This window comes from Bombina bombina, chromosome 1, assembly GCF_027579735.1.
Source record: "Bombina bombina isolate aBomBom1 chromosome 1, aBomBom1.pri, whole genome shotgun sequence".
NCBI lineage: Eukaryota > Metazoa > Chordata > Amphibia > Anura > Bombinatoridae > Bombina > Bombina bombina.
In genome coordinates this window covers 1461295105-1461320617 of record NC_069499.1, presented here as the reverse complement: position 1 = coordinate 1461320617, position 25513 = coordinate 1461295105, and the positions used below count along the sequence as shown (strand labels likewise).

At 37.1% G+C, this 25513-nt stretch overlaps 1 protein-coding gene across 1 annotated transcript; it reads right to left on the bottom strand.

The window, feature by feature from the left end:
* Nucleotides 1-23945, bottom strand: CBX2 (chromobox 2). The gene is made up of 5 exons (XM_053706389.1): nucleotides 23807-23945; nucleotides 23678-23721; nucleotides 22179-22244; nucleotides 22027-22096; nucleotides 1-7040 (listed from the first exon to the last, which is right to left on the bottom strand). Exons 1-5 carry the CDS (start codon nucleotides 23876-23878, stop codon nucleotides 5868-5870), a joined length of 1425 nt encoding a protein of 474 aa, XP_053562364.1. The 5' UTR covers nucleotides 23879-23945; the 3' UTR covers nucleotides 1-5867.
* Nucleotides 23946-25513: the final 1568 nt, after the last annotated feature.

The window sequence follows — 25513 nt, the reverse complement described above, 5'->3', positions numbered from 1 at the left end:
TTTGAAAAGATTACAAAAATATTTATTGATATGCTACACAGTACAAAATACATATAGAAAAATCTTTTCAAATACACAACCTGTTTCTAGTGTCTGTATGCAAGTAATAAATTAAGAGGTTGCCTAGAGCTAGAAGCATTGTATCCAAACCACAGTTGAGTTAAAAATATATAAAAAAAAAAAAAAGTTAATATAAAACAAAAGGACTAACAAAAACACAATTAAGCTGAACCCTCTGAATAAGGTCAGTGCCGAAAGTCTTATAACAAATACATTACTTAAAAAAAAAAAAAAAAAAAAAAAAGAAATAAAATGTATACAACCAAATCTAATGCTTGTGACTGAGATGAAATGCAGGAACACTATATTCCAAAATATTAAAATATGGCAGTTTAGGGATCACACCCAAGAGGTGCTAAATAGACAGCAGTTACCCTCTGTGGTCAGAAAGTTCATGATGTATTGGAGTTCCATATGCCAATCAAACAGCAAAATATTTAATTTAACATTCAGATTGTATTTCCAGTACTTTGGATGTGAAATAAACAGAATAACCCTAACTCAGAGAATGATAGAACATATTTCTTAACCCCCAGAATCACATATGTAAACACATCAAATAGCAAGATGGTCCCTGCTCCTGTAAGTCTCTAGGGAAGGGCATTTTTATAGAAAAGCAGTTAAAGGGATGTTAGTCAGTTTCATTGTTGCCATAAAAAAAGCACTAAGCAGTGTCTTATACTTAATAGAAATCATTGCAATTTTAATCATTCTAAATGGATTTTACTATTTTTTTTATATACACTACATTTGTGCAGTGTACATTACTTTCTGTCACAGCCTTACAATGAGGAGGGGGCCTCTGCAGGAAGGTTTATCTTAGCCAGATGTCAAAACTTCTAGGCTGGTTACTATTAAGTGAATAGACTAGATAACAGGGAGCCAGACTTATACCTAGATCAGTCAGAATGTAACCTAAGTTTCAAAGATGTCAACTCCCATATAACACTGGGGGCAGGGATACGATAACTTTCTTAAGTGCTAATTTTGCAAAAAAAACAAGTTGCTTTTGATTTTTTTACAAAACCTGTTTCTTTTTAGTTTTACTTTGATTTAAAGGGACAGTTTACTCAAACTTTTTCTCCATTTTAATTTGTTCCCAATGATCCACTTTACTGGCTGGAGTGTATTAAATTGTTTACAAGTATTTCCATTACACTTAGAGGCATTTGAAAACAGTTGATTTAGTCTACGGTATTAGCAGAAGAAATTACACTCCCAGTGGGGTATAGAAGAGATACAGTAATACAATTTAAATGTTTCCATTGTTCTCTCCAAGTATTGGTGATTGGTTTACGGCAGATGTGAAAGTAATTAAATCTGATTATACCTACAAGCTCAACCTATTTTATTAGGTTGTGGCTTCAAAACACAAAATCAGCTAATTCATATACACAAATAAACCTTAAAGGGACAGTCTACACCAGAATTTTTATTGTTTTAAAAAGATAAATAATCCCTTTATTACCCATTCCCCAGTTTTGCATAACCAACAGTTATAATATACTTTTAACCTCTGTGATTATCTTTTATCTAAGCCTCTGCAAACTGCCCCTTTATTTCAGTTCTTTTGACAGACTTTCAGTCTAGCCAAATCAGTGCCTGCTCCCAGATAACTTCACATGCACGAGCACAGTGTTATCTATATGAAATACGTGAACTAACAGCCTCTAGAGGTGAAAAACTGTTAAAATGCATTCTGAAAAGAGGTGGCCTTCAAGGTCTAAGAAATTAGCATATGAACCTCCTAGGTTAAGCTTTCAACTAAGAAAACCAAGAGAACAAAGCAAAATTGGTGATAAAAGTAAATTGGATAATTGTTTAAAATTACATGCTCTATCTGAATCATGAAAGTTTATTTTGGGCTAGACTGTCCCTTTAAAAACCAATTCTCATGCATGTTATATTCTGCAGTTGGTAAAAAAAAAAAAATGTCACTGGAAACACATTAAGGGAAAAACAATTTTATAGTATACTGTCCCTTTAACATTTGTTTTTACTAAAAGAACCATTTAATGTCCTTTTCTCTCCAACTTGTCTTTAAATTTTGGGCTATTATGGTCTGTACGTATTTTGAAGGTCACTTAAAAGGACAACAAATTTGGGTTTTGTCTTTCCTGATTCAGATAGAAAGTTGTTTAAAATTGCATGCTCTAATTTACTCCTATTCGTTTTAGTCCTATTGCTATCTTTATTTGAAAAAGGAGGAATGTAGGCTTAGGAGCTGGCCCATTTTTTGGTTCAGAACCCTGGATAGCGCTTGCCGATTGGTGGCTGCATTTAGCCCCCAATCAGCAACCGCTACCCAGGTGCTGTACCAAAAATGGGCCAGCTCCTAAGCTTACATTCCTCCTTTTTCAAATAAAGATAGCACAAGAATGAAGAAAAATTGATAATAGGAGTAAATTAGATTGTTGCTGTTTTTGCTCTCTCAATCATGAAAGAAAAAAAAAATTGGGTTTCATATCCCTTTAATCACTGTGCAGAAACTAGTAGTCCACTTATAGTATACCACTTGGTTTGGTCTTGTGCCTCATTAAAAAGGATAGACATATAAAAATAAACAGTTGAATATTACTAGAGCAGGGCTATTGACTACTTCAATAAATTCTGTGCCACTACCACAATGGTACCGGTTATAGCCATTAATTGAAAAACTTATGTGGGCTGCACCGAGTGCTAATTTTGTTCTTTTATATTATCATTTAGAAACTAAATAGGACAAGGGTTGGATAGACGAAAAACAAATGCTTGGCAATTCATTGGAAAGGATGTCAAACAGAAAAAGTGTTTTTTGCAAAATTACATTTCCCTTAAAGAGCATGCAGTTTATCTGATTTTGTTTTTTAGATACTTTCCAATATTATATTGTGCACAATCTATTTATATGCAAAATTGGGGGCACCAGCTACTACTGAGCATGTGCAGGAGTTCAGTGTATATGTTTATCAGTCTGGTTACCGTCACATGATACAGGTTCTGGAAATGTAGGTACATTTTGAAGTTTGTCAGAAAAAGTGCTGTTGCATTTATTGAATTTTTATTATGCACCCAATTATGCTGTTTTTAATGGTCCTTTATTGCAATATTCAGCTATCAAATTTAACTTTCAAAATGTGAATTATCAGGCTTCAGTGTAAGTTTATTGGGGTACTGTATTCTAATTTTTATTTTAAAGAAACATTCTAATGACAGAATTCATGTTAGTAGTCATTGTTTTACAATGAATATTCTACTTAAGTAGGTCCCTTCCCTTGATAACGGGGCTCATCTCTTGCATTTGTCTATTTCTATATGCAGTGTTTCTGATCTCACATACAGCATAACAAGTCAATGTTTTCAAAACAAATTAACATCCTTTTTATTGCATTTTTATTCAACTGCTAAACTTTACCCACTATTTGGCTTATTCGGAGGAATCAATCTAGGCTTTAGAGCACGGTTAAGTGCATTGCTTATCATTAATTATCAGCTAAAGCTAATTAGGGAGAACTATGTAGAAGAGTTAGCCTTAAGAAGTCAGCAGGGTACAGTTTAAGTTCTGGGAATTAGACATTGTTCAGTTTTCAGAGATACACAACATGAAAAGGGGGCAAAATAAACATATATTGCAAAGTTGTTTCATTACACACAAGTAAACCATAACTTAAAAAAGTAAAGATTAGGCAGCACAATTTCTGCATATGGCAATGTGATTCATTGCCTCCTAGGCACAGCACCCTGTCACCGCGAGCACCTTTGCCAATACAGCCGAAGTCACGGCAACGTCTATGACGTCATTTGTTTGAGCCACAGTCGACGCCGACCAGAGAGTTTGGAGCGGCCGCTCACACATCACCTGCATCTGATAAAACCATAACTTTTATATACAAAACTCAAGGTGTTTACTGTCCTTTTAAAGCAGTTCCTTTTCTGACCTGTTCAGTAGATAATTTATTGTGATTGGTGTTCATGTAGACACAGTTCCTTTATATATCTGACCTGATAAGGGAATGACTTGAGAAGCACAGTGTTACATGTTCATCCCCCCCCCTCCCCCCATATTGGAGTCTTGTTTTAAACAAGATCCCATCCTCCTGATCAGCCTTTTTTTAAATAGATCTCCAACTCTAGCAATAACCTCTCTTCCATGTGAATGGGATCCTTCACCACAGATGTTATCTAACATTGAACTTACATAGGGCTGAAAGGCACTCGAGTTCAGACCTCGAAATAGCCGTCAACCCTTATTGCTTAATCTGTCATTATCTGGGAACTCAAACACAGACTTTATCCTTAGAGGTATACAAGACAGATGAAATCACAGTGTAGGGAAACAGGTAACTGACAATGATTTGTTCAGTCTGTTGCATATTTACAGGGCTAGCCTTTTAGATTTCTCAACACTGTGCTTCCACGTCACATTTTAATAAAGCTTAACCCTAGAGAATCATACAGTCTACGTTTTGGCAACCTGTTGCTTGTGTCACAGCACTCCCAGTGTACAGAGAAAATGCTCAGACAGACAGGAAACACTGTCATATTTTAGTTAAAGCGAGGTTCCAATGCAAAACCAAAAAAATATTTTAATTTCCTCAAAAGCATTTTTGTTTTTGCACTAAGCCCCCTTGTTGTACTTAGCTATGTGTTTAAACCCTTTCCGAGGGTTAAAGTCTCACACAGAAACATTGTACAGATCCTACTTGCAATCTGATATGACTTCCGTACAGGACAAATGTTCAGTCAAGTATGGGCACCCTTGTTATAAACTGTACTACAAGTATGAAATTGCTGTCAGTTACAACAAATTCACAGGATTACATATTCGTTCTGAATGCACCCAAAAACGTGTCCTAAATTTTATTGTCAATTTAGCATAAGAAAAAAAAAAAAAAAGGAACACAATAGGTAATAATCCTGCTTTCATGCAGTTTTTAAAGATAGCAGTTATAATTGTTAAAAGTTAACCATTTAAATAACGCAGTTCTAATCTCGGACCCTTTCATTATGAGGCTTCCAATGATTCATAGAAAACTACTACACATTGCCATAAAGCGTAACAATAGAAATCTAAAAAAGGCACAAACATTGTGGATAACAACATCACAACCCTTATAGCTTGGAAAGCCCTGGGATTTAACATGACCCAACGTTACTCTACAATATGAGACACACCCAAGGCACATCTACTTCTGTAAGGAGAAGTCTTGATCCAGTCACATAGGCTTTCGGGCCATTTCAGTGCTGCATGTGACAATAATGTCTAGGCACAGCTCTTCCTGTAGTTAAGGCTTGACCAGTATTTTGGTTTAATGTGAATAAATCTAACCAAGATTCTGATTTAAGTGAAGTATTTCCATCTATTCACGCTACTCTCAAAACGACCTAATGCAGCTGAAATATAGCTACTTGGTTTGACAAACCACAGTCCCAACTTCTTCTTAAGCTGCTAATATTAAAGCACATAGCATCCTCAGGTAGAGACACATAGCATCTTTGAAAAAGCCAGCAACCATTACTTAAAAAAATAAAATAAAAATAGAATAAATTGAGAATTTCCATAAACATCATACCATAAAATATTTTAACAAAAAAAAAAAAAAAAAAAAAGAAGATGCTTTGCATAATCCTAATGGACAGGCACAATTGTAACCTGCAATTAGGAATTAGTCTATTGGGCAACTTAAACACTTGTTATTGAGAGGTTTAAGCAACTAAACAGTAAAAAAAATAAGTCTTGGAGCAGAAATGTTATTTTCTGCAAGGAGGCAGAAGTGTGATTGAAAAGCAAATCTCTGAACATCGCTTGGTTTATATCCTCAATGCCTTCAGAAGTGGCGCATGTTAAAGAAGCCAACACTGGTGGGAGATTCCTTAACAGTGACAGTTATAAGGTTGGCTGTGACATCTGTCACAAATACATGCTCCAACAAGCTACGGGCTGGCTTCCAGTCCTGGCCAGCCTGAACTGACATATCTTGACTGGAAAGAGACGAATCGTGGTCGGAGTCCAGGCTGCTGTCCTCTCCAGTACTTAGTTCTGCCAGCTCCCCAGGTCTCTCAATCTGCGGCCCTCTATCCCCTGCAGGTTTACTTCCTGGGGGTGCTGTAGCTCCTTGCCTGGAATCCCCAATTCCTCCAGCTTTCCGGGTCACTTTTTCTCCTTTGCCAATTGCATTTCCAGTTTGGGAGGACCCATTATTTTTCGTTAGCTGGGACCCAGCCTGGTTTCCTGTATGAGCTGCCAATCCCTGTGTCTTACTCTGAATAGTTACAGTCTGACTACTGCTTTCTCTGTTGTTGGCTCCACCATTTGTCGCAGTTTGGGCCACTGGACTTGAATGAGACTGCTCCTCTGTTTCATGAGGTTTGTGTGGTTTTGGAGTAGGAGGGTTAATTCCAACATCTGGCCGAATTTTGGAAGCACTCTTTGGGTCTGGACAGGTCCTCTTTGCACCAAATGTGGAGCTGGTCATTTTTGTGTTGGACTGTGTGTTGCTTTGAGTTAAACGGTTCATATAATGTACAATAGAGCTTTGCCAGCTAAGCCCCCGAGGAGAATTTCCATTTGGTTGGCTAGGGGAATTCTTGGCAATGCTGGACAATAGCTCTGCAGATAATCCCCCAGGTCTATTGTTGCTGGGCAAAGATGTCTCCTTGGATTGAGTTTTGAGGGCAGAGAAGCTTTGAGGACTATGCACTGGCTGCAGCTTGCTCAATGTACCCTTTGGTCCCGGTTTTGCCCTCCTGGCAGCCTTTTCCTCAGGAGGCAGGGGTTTTCTTCCACGCTTTTTGCGCACAGGCTCCTTAAGATCTGGCCTGGCCACCACAGCCTGTGCCTTCTTTTGTGGCACAGGGTGAGATTCTCTAGGACGAGGAGCTTTCTTTGTTTCTGTGTCACTGTCATCAGAGGACGACGATGAGGAAGAAGAGGATGAAGATGATGAGGAGGACGATGAAGAGGAGCTGCTGGATTTTGGCTTTGGTGGAATATCCAACTCCTTGAGAAAACAGAGAGAAAAGAGAAAAAAAAAATCAACACAAGCAAAACTTGCCAAAGGGCAGTTATTAATGGAATTATATATGCACAGAATCAATCCCTTACTAAGTTTTAAAAAGCTGTTTGAGGAGTGAGGGTCAGGCAGTTAAAATGAAAGTAAAACAAATATTGTTTTACAATACTATGTAAAATTGTTATGGTATTAGTAATGATTATTTTCTCCTTCCAATAAACTACACCTGAAAAGTTGATCAAATATGAATGATTAACGTATTAAACTGGAGATAGTTCACCTCCCAATAATTTCATTCATTTCAATGATCTCTCTCAAATGGTAGATAACCAAATTGTAATTGTCTGCTATAACTGGAAAAATAAATCTGAAGTTATTTTAAAAAGAGAAACCTTTATGTAGAAAACCACGATTTAAAATAAAAGTATTCCGACTAGTGATTTAAAATTGTGACTGAAATCAACTTGATCTAAATCAAATCCACCCTGCCCTTAAGTAGGGTGATATTGATTTAATCATTAAAAATTCTTTACAATGACAAGCTCATTTACTTAGGACTGGAATTGGCCACAACAGGGGAAAAAAAAAAAAAAAAGCGTATGTGGATTCCACCATACTTTAAGGGAGTGTATGCCTGAAATGAGTAATCTGCAAAAACCCCGTAAATTGTAGTAAGAAAATAAAGTATTTTTGCGTACAGCCCTTGCTGCAATGTGGTAGTTTATTGCTGATATTTACAAGTGGCACTGTCATAGGATGCCACAAATCAGTTTGTGAAAGTTCTGCCATACTACATCTGCCCTGGTCAATTGTAAGTACTATGGTGAAGTGGAAGTAACAAGGAGCAGAAACAACGCAGCCAAGAACGCATAGGGGTCCATTTATTAATGCGCGAGCGGACATGATACAATGTAGCGTATCATGTCCGCTGCACATCGATAAATGCTGACAGCATACCGCCTCCTGCAGATTTGCGGCCACTAGCAGGGGGTGTCAACCCTATCATATTCAATCGGGTTGATTTCTGTCCGCTGCTTCAGAGGCGGACAGATTATGGAGCAGCGGTCTTTAGACCGCTGCTTCATAACTTCTGTTTCCAGCGAACCTAAACACGGGGCATCAAGCTCCGTACGGAGCTTGATAAATTGACCCCATAGCGTCTACCAAAAATGGTCCTGCTCCTTCTCTTGGTATCTTTGACAAAGAAGGAATAAGCTAAGTAGCTTTTTTTAGTTTCAGCACCCTGGCTAGCACTTGTGATTGGTGGCTTGGTAGCAAACCAATAAGCAAGTTCAACCCAGGTTCTCAATCAAAAATGGGCTGGCTCTTAAGCTAATTACTTATTTTTAAATAAAGATACCAAGAGAACGAAGAAAAATTGATATGTAAAATTAGAAAGTTGCTTAAATTTGCATGCTCTATCTGAATCATGAAAGACATTTTAGACAATTGGCTGCTTCCAACTTTGTGGTTACATTTAAGGGATGGCCCTTTCCTGTTCCAGCACGAGTGTGCCCCTGTGTATAAAGTGAGGTCCATAAAAACCATAGTTTGAACAGTTGTGTTGAGGAACTTGATCTGCCTGACCTCAACCCCATTGGGGTGAGGCAGTCCAGTGAAACCCAAAATAGTGCCCCTTGGTCAAGTGATCACATCAAAAATGACAAGCAATTGTTAACCCCTTCCATTAAGCAAGTATGTCAATAAAAGTGTATTATAAGTAGGTTTGATTTTGCAACCAGTAGAGAGCAAATTAAAATGACTAAGGTGACCCCCTGACACGGTCGCGTTTCACCAAGTGCAAAATCAAACCTACTTATAATGATTTAATACTTGTAAATTACCTACTCCACCACATTCCTGGCGCAAAGCCATGGTGGTGGATAGTTATAGGGATAATATATTTGCTTAAATACATACAATACTGTCGTATACTGAGACGCTAACATGCACATATGTATTATAGCTAAGTGTAGATATTAAGATACCACTTATATTATTCTTTATTTATAAAGCGCCAACAGATTCCGCAGCGCTGCCCATGGGTACAAGGATAACAATACAATGGAGAAACAATACGATAAGACAACATTTTACAGACAAATACAGGGGGAATTGAGGGCCCTATTCCCGTGGGAACTTATAATCTAGATGGGTCACTTATATGCCATACAATACAAATTATAATTACATCAACTTAAAGGGACATTCCGGTCAAAAATTTAAATGCACATAGATTACATCTTTGAATAGAGACATATTTGCAAAATACATGTATTGGCAAAAATGCTTCTAATAAAAGTTATCACTGTTTTAGTGTTAACATTTTTCTCGGCACATGCATGTGAAGTTTTGCTAGATATTGTCAGTTCACCAGCATTTTAAATACTGCAGCTGCTCTGAATGCCAGTGGGGCTTGAATTATATTAGCAATTAAGAAATGTAGTCATTACCAGATGATACAAGCACCTTAGGCTCTCTGAGCAAGTGCTGTGTTTAAATGCTGGTGCACGGTGCATACTTAAAGGGACACTGAACCCAAATGTTTTCTTTCGCGATTCAGACAGAACATGCAATTATAAGCAACTTTCTAATTTACTCCTATTGTCAATTTTTCTTCGTTCTCTTGCTATCTTTATTTGAAAAAGAAGGAATCTAAGCTTTTCTTTTATTCAGAACTCTAGACAGCACTTTATTGGTGGATGAATTTATCCACCAATCAGCAAGAATAACCCAGGTTGTTCACCAAAAATGGGCCGGCATCTAAACTTACATTCCAAATAAAGACACCAAGAGAATGAAGAAAATTTGATAATAGGAGTAAATTAGAAAGTTGCTTAAAATGTCATGCTCTATCTGAATCACAAAAGAAATTTTTTGTTCAGTGTCCCTTTAAATACACTTTTCAAAAAGCTATAGCTATTATTAAAAGCATTTTTGCTAGGTCATGTATATTACAAAAATCCTCCTACTCAAAACTGAAATGCATCTATGTGGATTCCGATTTTGGCTGGAATGTCCCTTTAAGGTCAGACTAATAGCAATTTAGAAGGGACATAATCTTGGTGTGCAGCCATGCTGCATTTATCTCTCTAATTGGTATTACTTACTCAGAAGAAAATATACCTTGTAGGTTCTGAGTCCTTTTATATACTGGACTTTTTTTATTTCAATTTACTTTTATTGGCATAACGTACTGTGTGATTTCTACATTACTAGCATAACAGTGCAGTGATTTAACCTCACACTAAGATTTGTATACCTAAAACCATTCTGTCCCTGCTATTTAAAAAAAGGGACAGTCTACAATAGAATTGTTATTGTTTTAAAAGAGATAATGCCTTTATCACCCATTCCCCAGTTTTGCATAACCAACGTGGTTATATTAATATACCTTTTACCTCCGATTACCTTGTATCTAAGCATCTTCTGACATGACCCTGATCACATGACTTTATTATCTATTGACTTGCATTTAGTACTGTGTTGTACTGAATCTTAAATAACTCCTCTGGCGTGAACACATTGTTATATGGCTCGCATGAACTAGCAGTATCCTGTTGTGAAAAGCAAATAAAAAAGCATGCGATTAAGAGGCTGTCTATAGAGCATTTGAAACAGGCAAAAATTTAGAGGTTTAAATGTTATAAAGTGTATTAATATAACAATGTTGGTTGTGCAGAGCTGGGGAATGGGTAGTAAAGGCGTTATCTTTTTAAACAACAACAATTTTAGTGTAGACTGCACCTTTAAGCATATCACTATTTACTACTTAGGCCAATCCTTCCAAGTATCTTATTTAATCTATTTATTCCATTAATGTGCAACTAGTATTGAAGTGTTTTTAATAATAAAAGGATACTAAACCCATATTCTCTCTCTCATGATTCAGATAGAGCATGCAATTTTAAGCAACTTTCTAATTTGCGCCTATTGTTAATTTTCTCTTGGTATCTTTAAGAGCTGGATAACGAAGAAAATTTGTTGTCAATAGGAGTAAGTTAGAAAGTTGCATGCTCTATCTGAATCATGAAAGAGAAAATTTGGGTTTAGTATCCCTTTAAGTAGGGCAGCAAACTTTATCTCGTTCTGTTGTCTTTTTTAGCAAGTAACAATAAAAAGTTAGTTTACGTTTCAGCCTTTGTTACTTATTAAAACTTTAATTTTGTTTGTGCCCAAATGCATCCTTTTCTACCTATCATCATGGGTTTTAAATGTTGAATAAAATTTACTATATGCCTAAGCACAACTACCTGTTATGACCTAGGGCACTACTAATTTAATAAGTTCTACTTATAGTCAATATTTGTTCATATTTAAAAATATAATAATTTCTCAATCTCACAATACTAAAGTGTATTAATATAACTGCGTTGGTTATACAAAACTGGGGAATAGGTAATAAAGAGATTTTCTATCCTTTTAAAACAAACATTTTCAAGTAGACTGTCCCCTTAAAAAAAAATAAACTTTCATTATTAAAATATGTAATTTTAAACAACTTTCCAATTTACTTTTATCACCAAATGCGCTTTGTTCTCTTGGTATTCTTAGTTGAAAGCTAAACCCAAGTAGGTTCATATGCTAATTTCTAAGCCCTTGAAGGCTTCCTCATATCTGAATGCTTTTTTATTTGCTTTTCACAACAGGGGAGTGCAAGTTCATGTGAGCCATATAGATAACATTGTGCTCAGTCACGCTCAAAGTTATTTAAAAAAAAGTTAGCCCAACACAGCACTAATGGGCTAAAATGCAAGTCAATAGATAATAAATAAAAAAAAGTCATGTGACCAGGGGCTGTCAGAAGATGCAGAGATTCAAGGTAATCACAGAGGAAAACTTATGTAAAACTAGGGGAATGGGTAATAAAGGGATTATCTATTTTAAAACAATAAGAATTCTGGTGTAGACTGCCCCTTTAAGAATGAAAAAAACAACAACATTTGAGCTGCAATTGTGTCCCCAATAGCCAAACTCCACCCACTTTCCTTATTTGGAAAAGTAAATCTGTGTTAGTATAAAGTGCATTGTTTTGTAGTTATCTACTAAAGCCAATTAGCCATAGGTAGCAGGGTTAGCCTTAGGTAGATTTCAGAGCTAAATTACACACAAAACTCTATTCGCATGTTGCAAATGGATTTAACCCCTTTGTGACAGCTGCCACAAGGGCTTCTAGGGCTGCAGATCTCACCAACAGTAGCAAGACCTGCCAACTAACGAAAGATTTTGGGATATAACCTCAATTCCCCCCCCCGCGATTCAGATAAAACATGCAATAAAAAAAAATTAAAATTTACTTTTAATCACATTATCTTAATTTTCTTATCTTTTGTTGGAAAGCAGGAGGGCAAGTTCCAGAGCACGCATGCGTCTTCAGCACTATATAGCCGCAGTTTTGCAACTTTATACATTTGGAAGTGCACTAGATGGCAGCATGTTGTGCTCCAGACGTGCACGCTACCTATATAGATATCTCGTCAACAAAGAACAAGAAGTGAACAATGCAAATGTGATTAAAGTAAATTGGAAACTTTTACACAATTGTATTCTCTATCTGAACCATGAAAGATTTTTTTTTTTAGATTTCATGTCCCTTTAAATTAGGGCTGCACAAGCATGGTGGTTTTGTGATAAGATTTAGTTTAAGTCTGTGGGATATGCAAGCCATGGAGGGTAAAGAGGTTGATTTTAGAAAATATTTCATTTAATATTCTTAGTCATATTCTTCCAGGCTCACACTCCAACAGTAGCTCAAATTGGTCTGAGGACCCCCCCTCATAAGAGCATCTGCAACAGTTCCTCCTGCGGTGGCAAAGACAAGACTAGTTTCCAGCAGGGTGGATTAAAATCAATGATATAAAAAAAATTAAATAGTAATAATGAAAAATATAATAAAGTCCTGGCGAGTGCACTCTCTTTTGTTTCTATTTGCCCATCTGTTGCAACCTGGACACCTGTGACTTTATTTCTGGAGTGCTTGTCTACTTTGAACATTATAGATAAATAGATGATATAGATAGATGATATAGATACAGATGAGCATGTAGCTGTATATTCATGTATGTAATGTTTAATTTTTTTGTAAATTAATTCCATTAATCCGTTTCACATCATGTTCTCCCAGAGGTTTCTGTAAGATTATTGTAAACACTTTGTCTAGAAGATAAATACATATTCCTAGTTTTGTAGTTCTCAGAACTGTGAAACTTGTGCCTACAGAAATATCATGCTTCTTCAAATCAAATGTTATAAACAGGAGTTAAGATAGACACATTAAAGGGACACACAAAATATTCTTCCGTGAATCAGATAGCATTAAAAAAAAAAAGAAAAAAAAAAAAGTCAAATGTACTTCAATCTCTTGGTATCCTTTGCTGAAGGAGAGCAATGCTCTACTGGGAGCTAGGTGAACACATTGGGTGAGCCAGTGACAAGCAGCTAGCTCACAGTAGTGTATTGCTCTTGAGACTTCCTATTTATGCTTTTCAACAATGGATTCTAAGTGAACAAAGCAAATGAGATAATAGAAGTAAAATAGAAAGTTAACACTGCATGTTCTATGTGAATCATGGAAGTTTCATTTTGACTTTACTGTCCCTGTAATGCCATTGCTCCCTGCAAATCTATGTACACAGAATCAACTCTTACTAAGTCTCAAGAAGCTCAATTAGTGGAACAATGGGTGAGCCAATCACATGAAGCATCTATGTGCAGCCACCAATCAGCAGCTATTGAGGCTAATTAGTGGAATAGATGCGCACAAGGAGCCAAGTGTGAGGATGGAGAGGCAAGCAGTAAAAATGAAATGTTATGGTTTTAGTTAGTTATTTAAAATTGTGATTATTAAGGTAATCATTTTTCCCATCTTCAAATAAAGCACAGCTGAAAGGTTGATAAAATATGAACCTATTAAAAACTGGAGATAGTTCACCTCCCAATGATTTTGTTCCATTTCAATGTGTTCTGATATAACTGGAAAATAATCTGAATTATTCTTCTAAAAAACTTAAAATTTATGCAGAAAATAATGGCAGTGGTTTTCAATAAGGTGGAAGGGGATCTTTGCCTCCTCCTGGTGGTCAGGAGTAATGGATTGTGGACTCTCCATTTATGAAATTTAAAAAAAAAAAAAAAAACACATCATCATCATAGAACACTGAAGTTCTTGGAAAAGTATTTCCACGGACGAAGAGGCCTCTTATAAAAGCATTCTTGTATATGTTTTCCGCATTCAGTCTAGAAAATGTTCAGCTTGTAAAAAGTATGTTAAGAGAAGATATAAATTATTTTTTGTAGTGAAAAACAAAATGCATTATATATTTAATATAGTTTCCTGGATAACTATTTATATGCCTTAAAGGGACACTAAACCCATGTATGTAGAGAATACAATTTTAAACATTCCAATTTGCTTCTATTTAAATTTGTTTCATTCTTTAGATATCATCTGTTAAAGAAACAACAATGAATATAGCGCTGCGGAATCTGTTGGCGAGTGAGCCAATCACATGAAGCATCTATGTGCAGCCACCAGTGAGCAGCTATTGAGGCCATCTAGATATGCTTTTCAGCAAAGGATAAAGAGAATGAAACAAATTAGATAATAGAAGTAAATTAGAAAGTCGTTTAAAATCACATGCTCTTTCTAACTCATGAAAGAAAGAAAATAAATGTGGGTTTTATGTCCCTTTAAGACCTAATCTAGATTTTTATACTGATTGAAAAGTGGTACTTTTAGAAAACATACTTTTCGTGGGATTAATTCAGGTCTGTGCCTCAGAAAATGCTTATTATATCAATCCACTCACTAAAAGTAAAGTTTTGGTAAAACTTTAAAAGCCCTAGCTCCTTTGACTATTTTAGAACCAATTATATATTTATAGTCATAATTTTAAAGAATAATGGCATCATATATAAAAGTGGTCCCTTTCAATGTAGTTGTATAAACCTTACATACACGTTATATTAAATATTTTCTAAAAACAGAACACCCCCTTACTTACCCTCACTTACCTTAGATGCCATTCTCAGCGCATGAAACAGAGGTTGCACACTCACGCTGCCTTCTGTCTCAGCACACACTAAAGGCAGTGCGAGTGTGCCTTCAAGTTAGACAGAAGCAATCATATTGATTTGGCTATAAAAACTCTGCTTGTGGAACAAGTTGCTAAGTGAGGTGGTGACACCTAAGGTAAGGGGAGGTTGATTTTATAAAAATATTCCATTTAATATTCTTATATTCATATTCTTCTATGCTCACATTCCATAAGCTCTGCTCCTACTACCTGCAAATGATTATATAGACACAGATGATGACGTCTGTGCAACAGTTTCAACACCTACACCACTTAGTATCCCCATTACTACTACAAACAATGATTTTGCTTGCCATGATAATCCACCTTAAGAAAATACATAGGGGGGAAAAAAAAAAAATTAAAACCAATTTGAGCTCCAGCCTCTGTGAGAGGAAGTACAAAGCAGTTGGGTGTGGCGAAAACAACGTCCTTTACTTTCCCTCTCATAAACATCCACTGTATTCACATTCATCTAGTGTGAAGGGATGAAGACCTCTCACTCTATGCCTTTCTTGTTCATATTTCTGGAAATCTCTACAGCTAGGAGCAAGGCTCATGTGAGGCACCTTCCGAAGCCCCCACACTGTTTACTGTGGCATATGACCTTGCATTTTCAAAAAGGGGAGTTGACTTGCAGCTCTAAGACTCCAGTGATAGCAATAAGGAAATGTGATCATTACATTAAACACCAGACCAACCTCTCCCCATAAACCCTAAAGGGACATGCAGAAATTTTTGCAGAATTTTTCTCTCTCTTTCTCAGCAGAAAGAAAAATCACCAAGGGGAATCACCTGCAACACTGGACACGTATGATTCATCTAATACAATAGATTTTACACAGATCTGATCAACCCCCTATTTTAACTTAAAAGGAACAGTAAACTCACAACCAGAGCAGAAGCAAGCTACATTCAGTTCAATGGCGCGATTGGGCTTTTGAAAAACAAGACCTGCTTAGTAGGGCCTGGAGTGGAGACCAGGTAAATCCAACTTTAGAAGAAAAAAAAAAAAAAAAAAAAACAACACACACACTTGCATTGCTTTTGATTTATAAAGCTGCCGCTAAGATAATGTTATATAACTCTGCACATAGTGCAGATTTATATAACATTGTCAGTTTACTGTCCCTTTAAAAGAAGGGCATGAGCCCATCAAATAAGAGGGGGGAAATCCTCTTTTTAAATGAGGTAAAATGCAACCACCATATAGCAACTGTGATCTCAAACTATTAAAGGGATATGAAACAGTGCTCCTTTATTATAACAAAAATATGTTAAAGTAAACATAAAAAGAAACCTATTGTTTTAAACCAAACTTGTTTTCTTGATAAATAAGCACTTAGAAATTCGCAGCGTAGCTACTTCTACATAAGCAGACATTACAGAACTTAGGTTCTATTGCCACATGATTTTTTTACCCTGTACAGACCATGGGAAATCAACTGACTGCACCTAGATTAGATGTCTCCTAGCAACACTTAAAAGGAAATAACTGCTTTTTAAGTATAAACCACTGCTTTGTGCTTTTTTCATTGCTCTGAAACTGTGCCATCTCCAGCTATGATTCATACACAAAAGCAAGATACCTAATTATGGAAAGCTATATGTCACAAAGTGAGGGTTCTCATAACCCACTTATTTGTCTGTAATTTTTATGACTCATATACACAAACACACATATATAGAGCAATATTATCCAGATTCATTTATTATTATTCTAGGGTACTTTAACAGTGCAAATCTTACTTGTGACCTGCCTAAATTTAAGCAGCACATTAAGTGTCCTACCAAAGGAATCTACTAGACCATTGTTACACCATAATAAAAGCTGCATATCGCTCTGATCCTAGAGCTGCGCTGGGTGTCTGACCATTGCCCGGTACATCTTATTCCTACCTAGAAGCAGAAACTTAAATCTGCTAAGCCTGCAGTTAGATCTGTTTAAAGATGGACAAGTGGAGCAAAGCAAGAATTACAAGTATGCTTTGACTGTACAGATTGGAGCGTTTTTGAAGCTGCAGCAACAGGATGAGCTCACTGACACCAACATCCTAAAATAGTTTCTGCGAGAACATGTGTTACCACAAGGTCCTATGTAACCTATAATGATAAACTAGTGTTTACAGCCAAACTTAAACAGCTTTGTCTGGCTAAAGAAATTGCCTACAAGAGTGGTAACAAAACTGTTTAACCAGGCCAAAAACACACTGACAAAGGAAATAAGAGCATCTAAAAAGAAATTACTCTGAAAACCTGGTTTTCCTCCAATGATCCTGCATACAGTGTGGAAATGCCTGAAATATATCACCAATAACAAGATGTCTCCTTAATCTAAAGAGAACCTACAATTAGCTAATGATCTAAAATAGTTATATTGCAGATTTGAAGAGAGCAGTCTCACATCCTTCAACTGCTCTGATATTTTTTCAACACATCCATCAACAACGTATGTTACTCCGTCTCTCTTCTCCTCTGCTATTAAACCTGTAATAAAGATCTGCGAGAAGGCGGTGCCTGCTATTCCAGAGTAAAAAAAAGGATCAGGAAAGCTTCAGGACCAGACAATGTTACACCCACCTCTCTGAATGTATGTGCAGCTAAGTTATCATCCAACTTTACCAGACCCCTAGAGCAGTGCATAGTCCCTTCTTGCTTTAAACGATCTACCATTATTCCTGAACCAAAAAAAAAAAACCCTAAGATCACAGCTCTGAATGACTACTGATCTGTTGCTTTGATGTCCGTAGTCATGAAATAATTTGAGAGATTAGTGTTAGTCCACTTGAAATATATCATTGGTCCCTCATTAGAGCCATTGCAGTTTACTTATTATGCAAAAAGGTCAGTAAATGATGCAGTCAACATGGGACAGCATTACCTCGACAGTCCAGGGAGGATCCTGTTTGTGGACTTCAGTTCAGCTTTAAATACCATCATACCAGAACTCCTCTAGTCCAAATTAACTAAACTCTGTTCCCACTTCCACCTGTCAGTGGATATTCAATTTCCTAAAAGACAGGCAGCAATTAGTTTAGTTGGGTAAATTCACACCCAGCACCTGTACAATCAGCACTGGCGCTTCTCAAGGCTTCTGAGGTTCGCAGAAGAGACCACTGCCATTGACCTCATTAAAAATAAATAGGAGACTACTTACAGACATGAAGTTCATCAGTTGTCTGTCTGGTGAAGTCAAAACTACTTAGAGATAAACACACTTAAAACAGTGGAGAGGATAGTGGACTTCCTCCCCTCTACATTCTGAATAGTACTGTAGCCACTGTAGAGTCCTTAAGGTTCTTTTACTCTACCATCTTACAAGACCTAAAAGTGGAAGCCTCACATTGATTCTGTACTGAAAAAGGCCCAACTGAGGCTGCATTTTCTTCGCCATTTGAAGAAGTTTAATCTGTCACAGGAGATGCTGACTCAGTTTCACAGAGCTGTAATTAAATCCATTCTGTGCACTTCACCAATTGTCTGGTTTGGTTGGGCTAGTAAATCTGATATTAGAAGATTACAAAAAACAGTTTGGGCTGCTGAGAGGATCATTGGTGTTCTCCTGCCCTCCCTTCAGACCAGTGTCCACATCTTTACATCGTTGCCTTCTGGAAGGCGTCTTAAAACACTGAGTACTAGAACACCAACGCACAGGAGCAGCTATTTTTCCACAAGCCATTTATTTGCTGAATGAACAGTTTAGTCTACCACTATGGTTCTTTCAGTTGAACACAACCATTGCTAGTGCAATCCTTACTGTTGGTGAAATTCTCTATGGTACTACAGTCTCTTGCATATTTTACATTGTTTGCACATAAGTGTACTAACTCCCAGAAAATATGCGATTCTGTCTTAGTAAATGTATCTTTTTACTAATGTATCTGTAGTGATACTGTAGGTATAACATGGAAGCTCATTCACCATGAAAGATTATTTGTATGTGCATGCACATGTTGCCAAAAAACAATATATATATTCTGATGAGACCGAACAGAAAGTACAATCAAACCAGGTATGAGAGGGGATCCCTATTTTCATATGACAACTATCTTGCTCTCTGCACAGCTCAACAAAACAAAAGTGAAATGGAGCCTCCGATGGCAACGATTAAAAAGTCTTTATTTCATAAAATCACACATTTTGGCAGGTATATAGTAGGTTGTGGCTGTGAGATCCGCTGATGCGTTTCGGCTTTTAAGCCGTTGTCATAGCTAATGATCTCACTGTCACTTCCTACCTAAGTTAACACACAAGGACTACTATTGGTTAAAAGTAGTAAAACAAAAAAAAAGTGTAGATGTTAGGGCTAGAAATCTCTGCACAGCTGCCAACAGCTATAGAAATATAAATCAGCTGTACACTAGACGCTCTGAATGTTAGTCTCAATCAAAACACCAAAATCAGGCAAGTAGAAAGAGGTGGTAACCCCTTGCTCTGCTACTTTAGGGAAGAAAATACTTAAAAGGGACACTGTACCCAAATGTTTTCTTTTGTAATTCAGAAAGAGCATGCAATTTTAAGCAACTTTCTAATTTACTCCTATTATCAATTTTTCTTCGTTCTCTTGCTATCATTATTTGAAAAAGGCATCTAAGCTTTTTTTGGTTTTAGTACTCTGGACAGCACTTTTTTATTGGTAGATGGATTTATCCACCAATCAGCAAGGACAACCCAGGTTGTTCACCAAAAATGGGCCGGCATCTAAACTTACATTCTTGCATTTCAAATAAAGATACCAAGAGAATGAAGAAAATGTGATAATAGAAGTAAATTAAAAAGTTGCTTAAAATTTCATGCTCAATCTGAATCACGAAAGAAAAATTTTGGGTACAGTGTCCCTTTAACATGAATAGTTGCATAATATTTATATGGGACCAGAAAACAACAAGCTTAGCAATGTAATACCCACATATCCTCTCATATAAACATCCCTACACTGCAAACCCCCATCTGACCTTGAAAAATAACCCTTCTAAAAATCCAACTCCCCCCTTACCTGTCTTTTACCCCCGCTCCGTCCTCTCTTCTAAATTGACTACCAAAAATCATTAATGTTCTGGTAAAAAATAATATGCTTTCTTCATAAGTCATACTGAAACTCCCAAAAGCGAGAGACTGTTTTCCCCAATTATTGTATGACTTTCTATTAATGTTATAATGGTATTTGGAAACTCAAAAATACATAAATGAAAAAAATAAATAAATAAAATAGTCGCTACCAGGTGAACAAACATTCCCAATACTGATCTTATTTATGTGGTGCGGTGACTTTCACCAAAACAAAGAAATTGATGTTAATTCTCTGTTTGTTAAGATGATCATGTCACAACTGATAGGCTGCATCTCAAACTTCAAATCAAGACTAAGGATCCCGACACCTAAATATTTACAAATTTTAAAAAAAACAAAAAAAAAATGGATGTGAAGTTGAGTGTCAATAAGGTTAAAATTTATGGAAGGACTATAAAGGATAAATGTATTAGTACTATGTTTAGTAGAGGTTAAACACGCATACAAACTTACAATTAGTTATCACTTTCTAAACACGAGAATTGAGCACTTTTTAAAAATATTGCCGATATTTTATTTGTACAGGATTTCAGCAAAAATAGTGGAATATGGTGCAAAATAAAATAAATAAATGGTATTTTCATATACAAACTTACTAGAAAGCATCAGTATAGAATCATATTTTGAGGTTTTGGGAAGGTGAATCGATGCTAGCATCTAAACCATAAAGCATTGGAGGCGACATTTAGATTAAAAAACAGGAAGTATATAGCCTGCTTGAAAACAATGAATCTGTGTGGGTAGAACCGAAAGAGATGTTTAATTACAATGACTGCTATGTGTCAGAAATGGTTCAGCAGTGAAGAGGTTAAAGGGACAGCAATTTAAAAAATAATGTTATATAATTCTACACATAGTGCAGAACTATATAACATTATTTTTTAAGTTTACTGTCCCTTTAAACCAATCCATTTGTATAACAGAATAAACATTTATAAACGAATGAAGGGGGAATTTAAAGGGACACGATAATCAGATTTTGTCTTTCATAATTTAGATAAAGCAAACAATTGTAAACTTTCAGCAAAGGATACCAAGAGAATTAAGCAAATTAGATCAAAGACATAAATGGGAAAGTGGTTTAAAAATGTATGCTCTATCTAAATCATTAAAGTGAAGGTAAAGTTTGAACTATCTATAAACACTATTCAATTGTTAACATCATAAATAATCTAATCGCTAACTTCTTTTCTACATGTCATCTATTTCCCCAATAAACATGATTTATATTATCCCTACCGTGGTGTAACGGACTCCTCCCATCAGCCATTTCCTGATGTCTGACGTATAGAGCGGTCCCACTCGCTCAATACGTCTCTCTTAGGCTCGTTTACGTGGATCACAATAAGTACGCATGCGCATAAAGGGATTTCAGCCTCTGATCTTGGTTCCCATTTGGAGAAAGAAGCCTACGTATTGCAACAATTGCAATAGGCATGTGCAAAACAGGAGCGCTTTTCTTCCAAGGAAGAGAAAAGAATAGGAACGCATGCGCATATTGTCAAACAGGGCAATGACGTTGAATGACGGCTGCCTAACGGCCAGAATCTCAATTGGCTGCTGGAAAAACGTGACCAGCAAGTAAAAAAAAATTACATGAACGGGTTGAATTTACATATTGAAATAAAGTAAGTAAAAACAGCGAAAACAGACTTTAGAATACAATTTAAAAAAATTGATGAATGAAAGTGCCATTCATTTAGGCTGGGCTGTATAATGCAATAATGAGATATAACGAACTTTACCTTCACTTTAATTTTGGTTTTCATGTCCCTTTAACTTTCAAATTCCAAAAATGGTGGTAAAGCAGCCCACCACTGTAAACGTACCACATTTTTGCGGGGTCTTCCTCGTGGCCTCTTCCCTCTCTTTCTATTTCGCAGCTCCTTCTCTTGTTCCCTGAAAGAAAGAAAAAGCGTAGCTTGCTATAATGTTCATCAAGACTGCAGTACATTTCCACAATGGCTAGTTATATTGTCACCTCTTCTGGAATGCCAGGAGCAGCCTTGGATCCAGAATATTCTCCTCTGGCTCCCAGCTGTTATGCCTGTAACAAGCCAAAAGCCAGACTGTTAAACCAGATTCATAAAAGTACTCATCACAGAAAAGCACATGCACAGTAACAGAGAATGAGTAGAGAGCTTAAAACACAAAAAAAGTATGTTACGGTGAGTAGCTGCCTCTAAGCAGCAGAAGAAAAAAAAAAAAAAGGTTTTGTTAGCCGTTTTCCTCCAGTGCAGAGATTGCCACAATGTGCATCCACTAGGTGGTAATCTCAGACAAGCATCCTGATGGAATGTTTAAAATGCCTCAGCATTTAACAGCTGCTCTTTGTCAGCATGTAAGAAATGTCCCTTTAAAAGTTCACAAAACAGAAATAAAATCTTTACTGGGGGGGGGGTCAGTGATGAGTCAAATGCCCTACAAGAAAAAGGAAGAAGTAGTCACCTCTTCTGAGATTATGTAACAGTCAGAAATACAAAGAAGCAATCGCTTGTCAAAAAGGGGGGTCGAGTACATGGTGAAAGGATAGATAGTTTTGAAATTAAAATGAGAACAGAATATGTAGAACATTGCAAAGATGCAGACAGGGAACTTGACAAGTCCAAAATACTACATGGTGACAGATATGATGGTTTGCCAAAGTTTGCTGCTAGGGTTTGTTTTTGCTTCCAACGGCAAAGGAAGCTGGTCTTGGCGAATTCCTTGGATGTCTGGGATAGTAAAGTCAAAACTAAACTAACAATTCAGACAGAGCATGCAATGTTTAACACCTTACCAATTTACTTCTATTATCCAATTTGTGTCACTCATGGTATCCTTTGTTGAAAAGCACACCTAGGTAGTCTCAGGAGCAGCAATACAATAACTGGAGCTAGCTGAGCCAATAACAAGAGGTATTTATTGCTGCTCCTGAGACTACCCATGTATGCTTTTCAACAAAGGATACCATGAGAATTACATTAAAAAAATTACACAAATTAGATAACAGAAGTAAATTGGTAAGTTGATAAACATTGCATGCTGTCTGAATCGTTAAAGTTTAGTTTTGACTTTACTATCCCCTTCAGGGAGTACATTGCTGTCACACAAAAGAGGAAAGAGAAGGCTGCATACTAACATATCATGATAAGAGAGGTTGATATAAAGCTACAGTAACGTGGGGGTTTTGGTACATATTAAATGGCACACTAGTATGGTAAAGATAGGCGGTAGAGCAGTGCAGGGTGACAGGGCATTTTATATATATTAAAATAGAAACAGGTACATGGTGACAGGTTGCGACAGGTGGGGGGCACAGGGTAACTTTAAAGTGGGTGGGTCACAGTTAATAGGTGTGGCTGATGGTGGGATGGGTACAGGGTGTATGACAGTTGGGGACAAGAAAGTCGACGGGACACAAATAGTTAATACCAGAATTGAGCAACACGTGATCTAAGTTAAACCTCTTTGGCAACAAACCCTGCATCCCAGACTTACTTGGAGGACCAACCTCTCCACTTCACTAGGTACTCCACGGAGCCCTAAGGGAGAGAGAGAACGATAAGTATGGCGGGTAGATGTGGGGGAGGGGTAGAATCACTTGTTATCACCGGTGTATCTGCCTACCTTACGTAGCCTCTTGTTCAGGATACACTCCGCCGCGAACACCTGCTCCCCGACCGCGCTCAGCTCCTCCATGGTACCCGAGGCGGTATGGGGGTATCTTCCGGGTCACTTCCCGAACACGAGTCCCAACACAAAGCCAGCGCGGGAGCGAGCTGAAGGCGCGCCCCCGCCGCGTTACACCCCTTGCACTATAGCCAATAGGAGATTCATTTCGGAAAGAGGCTGGACTTCCAAACGTAACAACATACCGTGTTGACGAAAGGTACTCATTTACATAACCACGCCCACTGTGTGAATGGGGCGCTTATCAACCGGTGTTCTGTATTATTCTCCGACTTTCGTAGTTACGTTTCCCTACCTCCGACCACGCCTATAAAATACTTGCAAATACTTTGGGTGTTGCTTGGAATTGATTTTGCTTCCAACGCCAAAGGAAGTTGGTCTCGAAGAATTCCTAATTTCCTTGGATGTCTGGGATGCATAAATAATGCTCAACCCCAGTGCTTTTCTTTCTGGCAACAGGAAGTGTCCCCAACATGGACTTGTGCTTCAGGAAGCTGGATCATTTTTCGTTTTTCACCATTGAAAGTTTACTGGAAATGTTTATGCTAAATTAAAACACAAAATAATATAAACATCAAGCTTTGCATCACATAGTGGCTGTTGTCCTAACAAACCAATCTCCCAAACCAATGACTCAATAATCTAGTGCATAGGTCTATACACTGCTCCAGAGCAAATCCAGATATTTGCATGTTGCACTGTTACAAGAAAAAAAATGGCATTACAACTGCTCAATGCTGCTGCTGTTCACCATATTCAGCATTCGAAAACCCGAATAGACGTGCAACTAATTAATGCCTTTTATAAGCATAAGGCTATCCTACAAAATAATACCTGAAATAAGAATAAGGCTTTCCTACAAAATAATGCCTGGGATAAGCATAAGGCTATCCTACAAAATAATGCCTGGGATAAGAATAAGGCTATCCTACAAAATAATGCCTGGGATAAGAATAAGGCTATCCTACAAAATAATACCTGAAATAAGAATAAGGCTATCCTACAAAATAATGCCTGGGATAAGCATAAGACTATCCTACAAAATAATGCCTGGGATAAGCATAATGCTATCCTACAAAATAATGCCTGGGATAAGCATAATGCTATCCTACATAATAATGCCTAGGATAAGCATATGGCTATCCTAATTAATGCCAGGGATAAACACAAGGTTATCCTACAAAATAATGCCAGGGGTAAGCATAAGGCTATCCAACAAAATAATTAATGCCCGGGATAAGCATAAGGATATCTTACCAACTTTTTAGTGCCTGGGATACGCATATGGCTATCCTACTAACTAATTAATCCTTGTGATAACCATAAGGCTATCATATCAATTAATTAATTTCTGAGATAATAATAATTTGCGATTTATATAGCGCTTTTCTCCCTGTGAGACTCAAAGCACTTTACAAATATACCAGCATAAGACATAAAAGTTAGGAGTTTCTGAAGATCAGATAAGCGGACTGAATGCCTGATGGAAGAGGTGGGTCTTTAGCTTTTTTTTTAAAAGTCTGTAAGGACGGTGCCTCTCTGATTGCGCATGGTAAAGAGTTCCAGAAAGTAGGGGCAGCATGGCAGAATGCTCTGGAGCCTGAGTTTGTCCTTATTCTTGGCACTGAGAGGAGGGATGTGTTG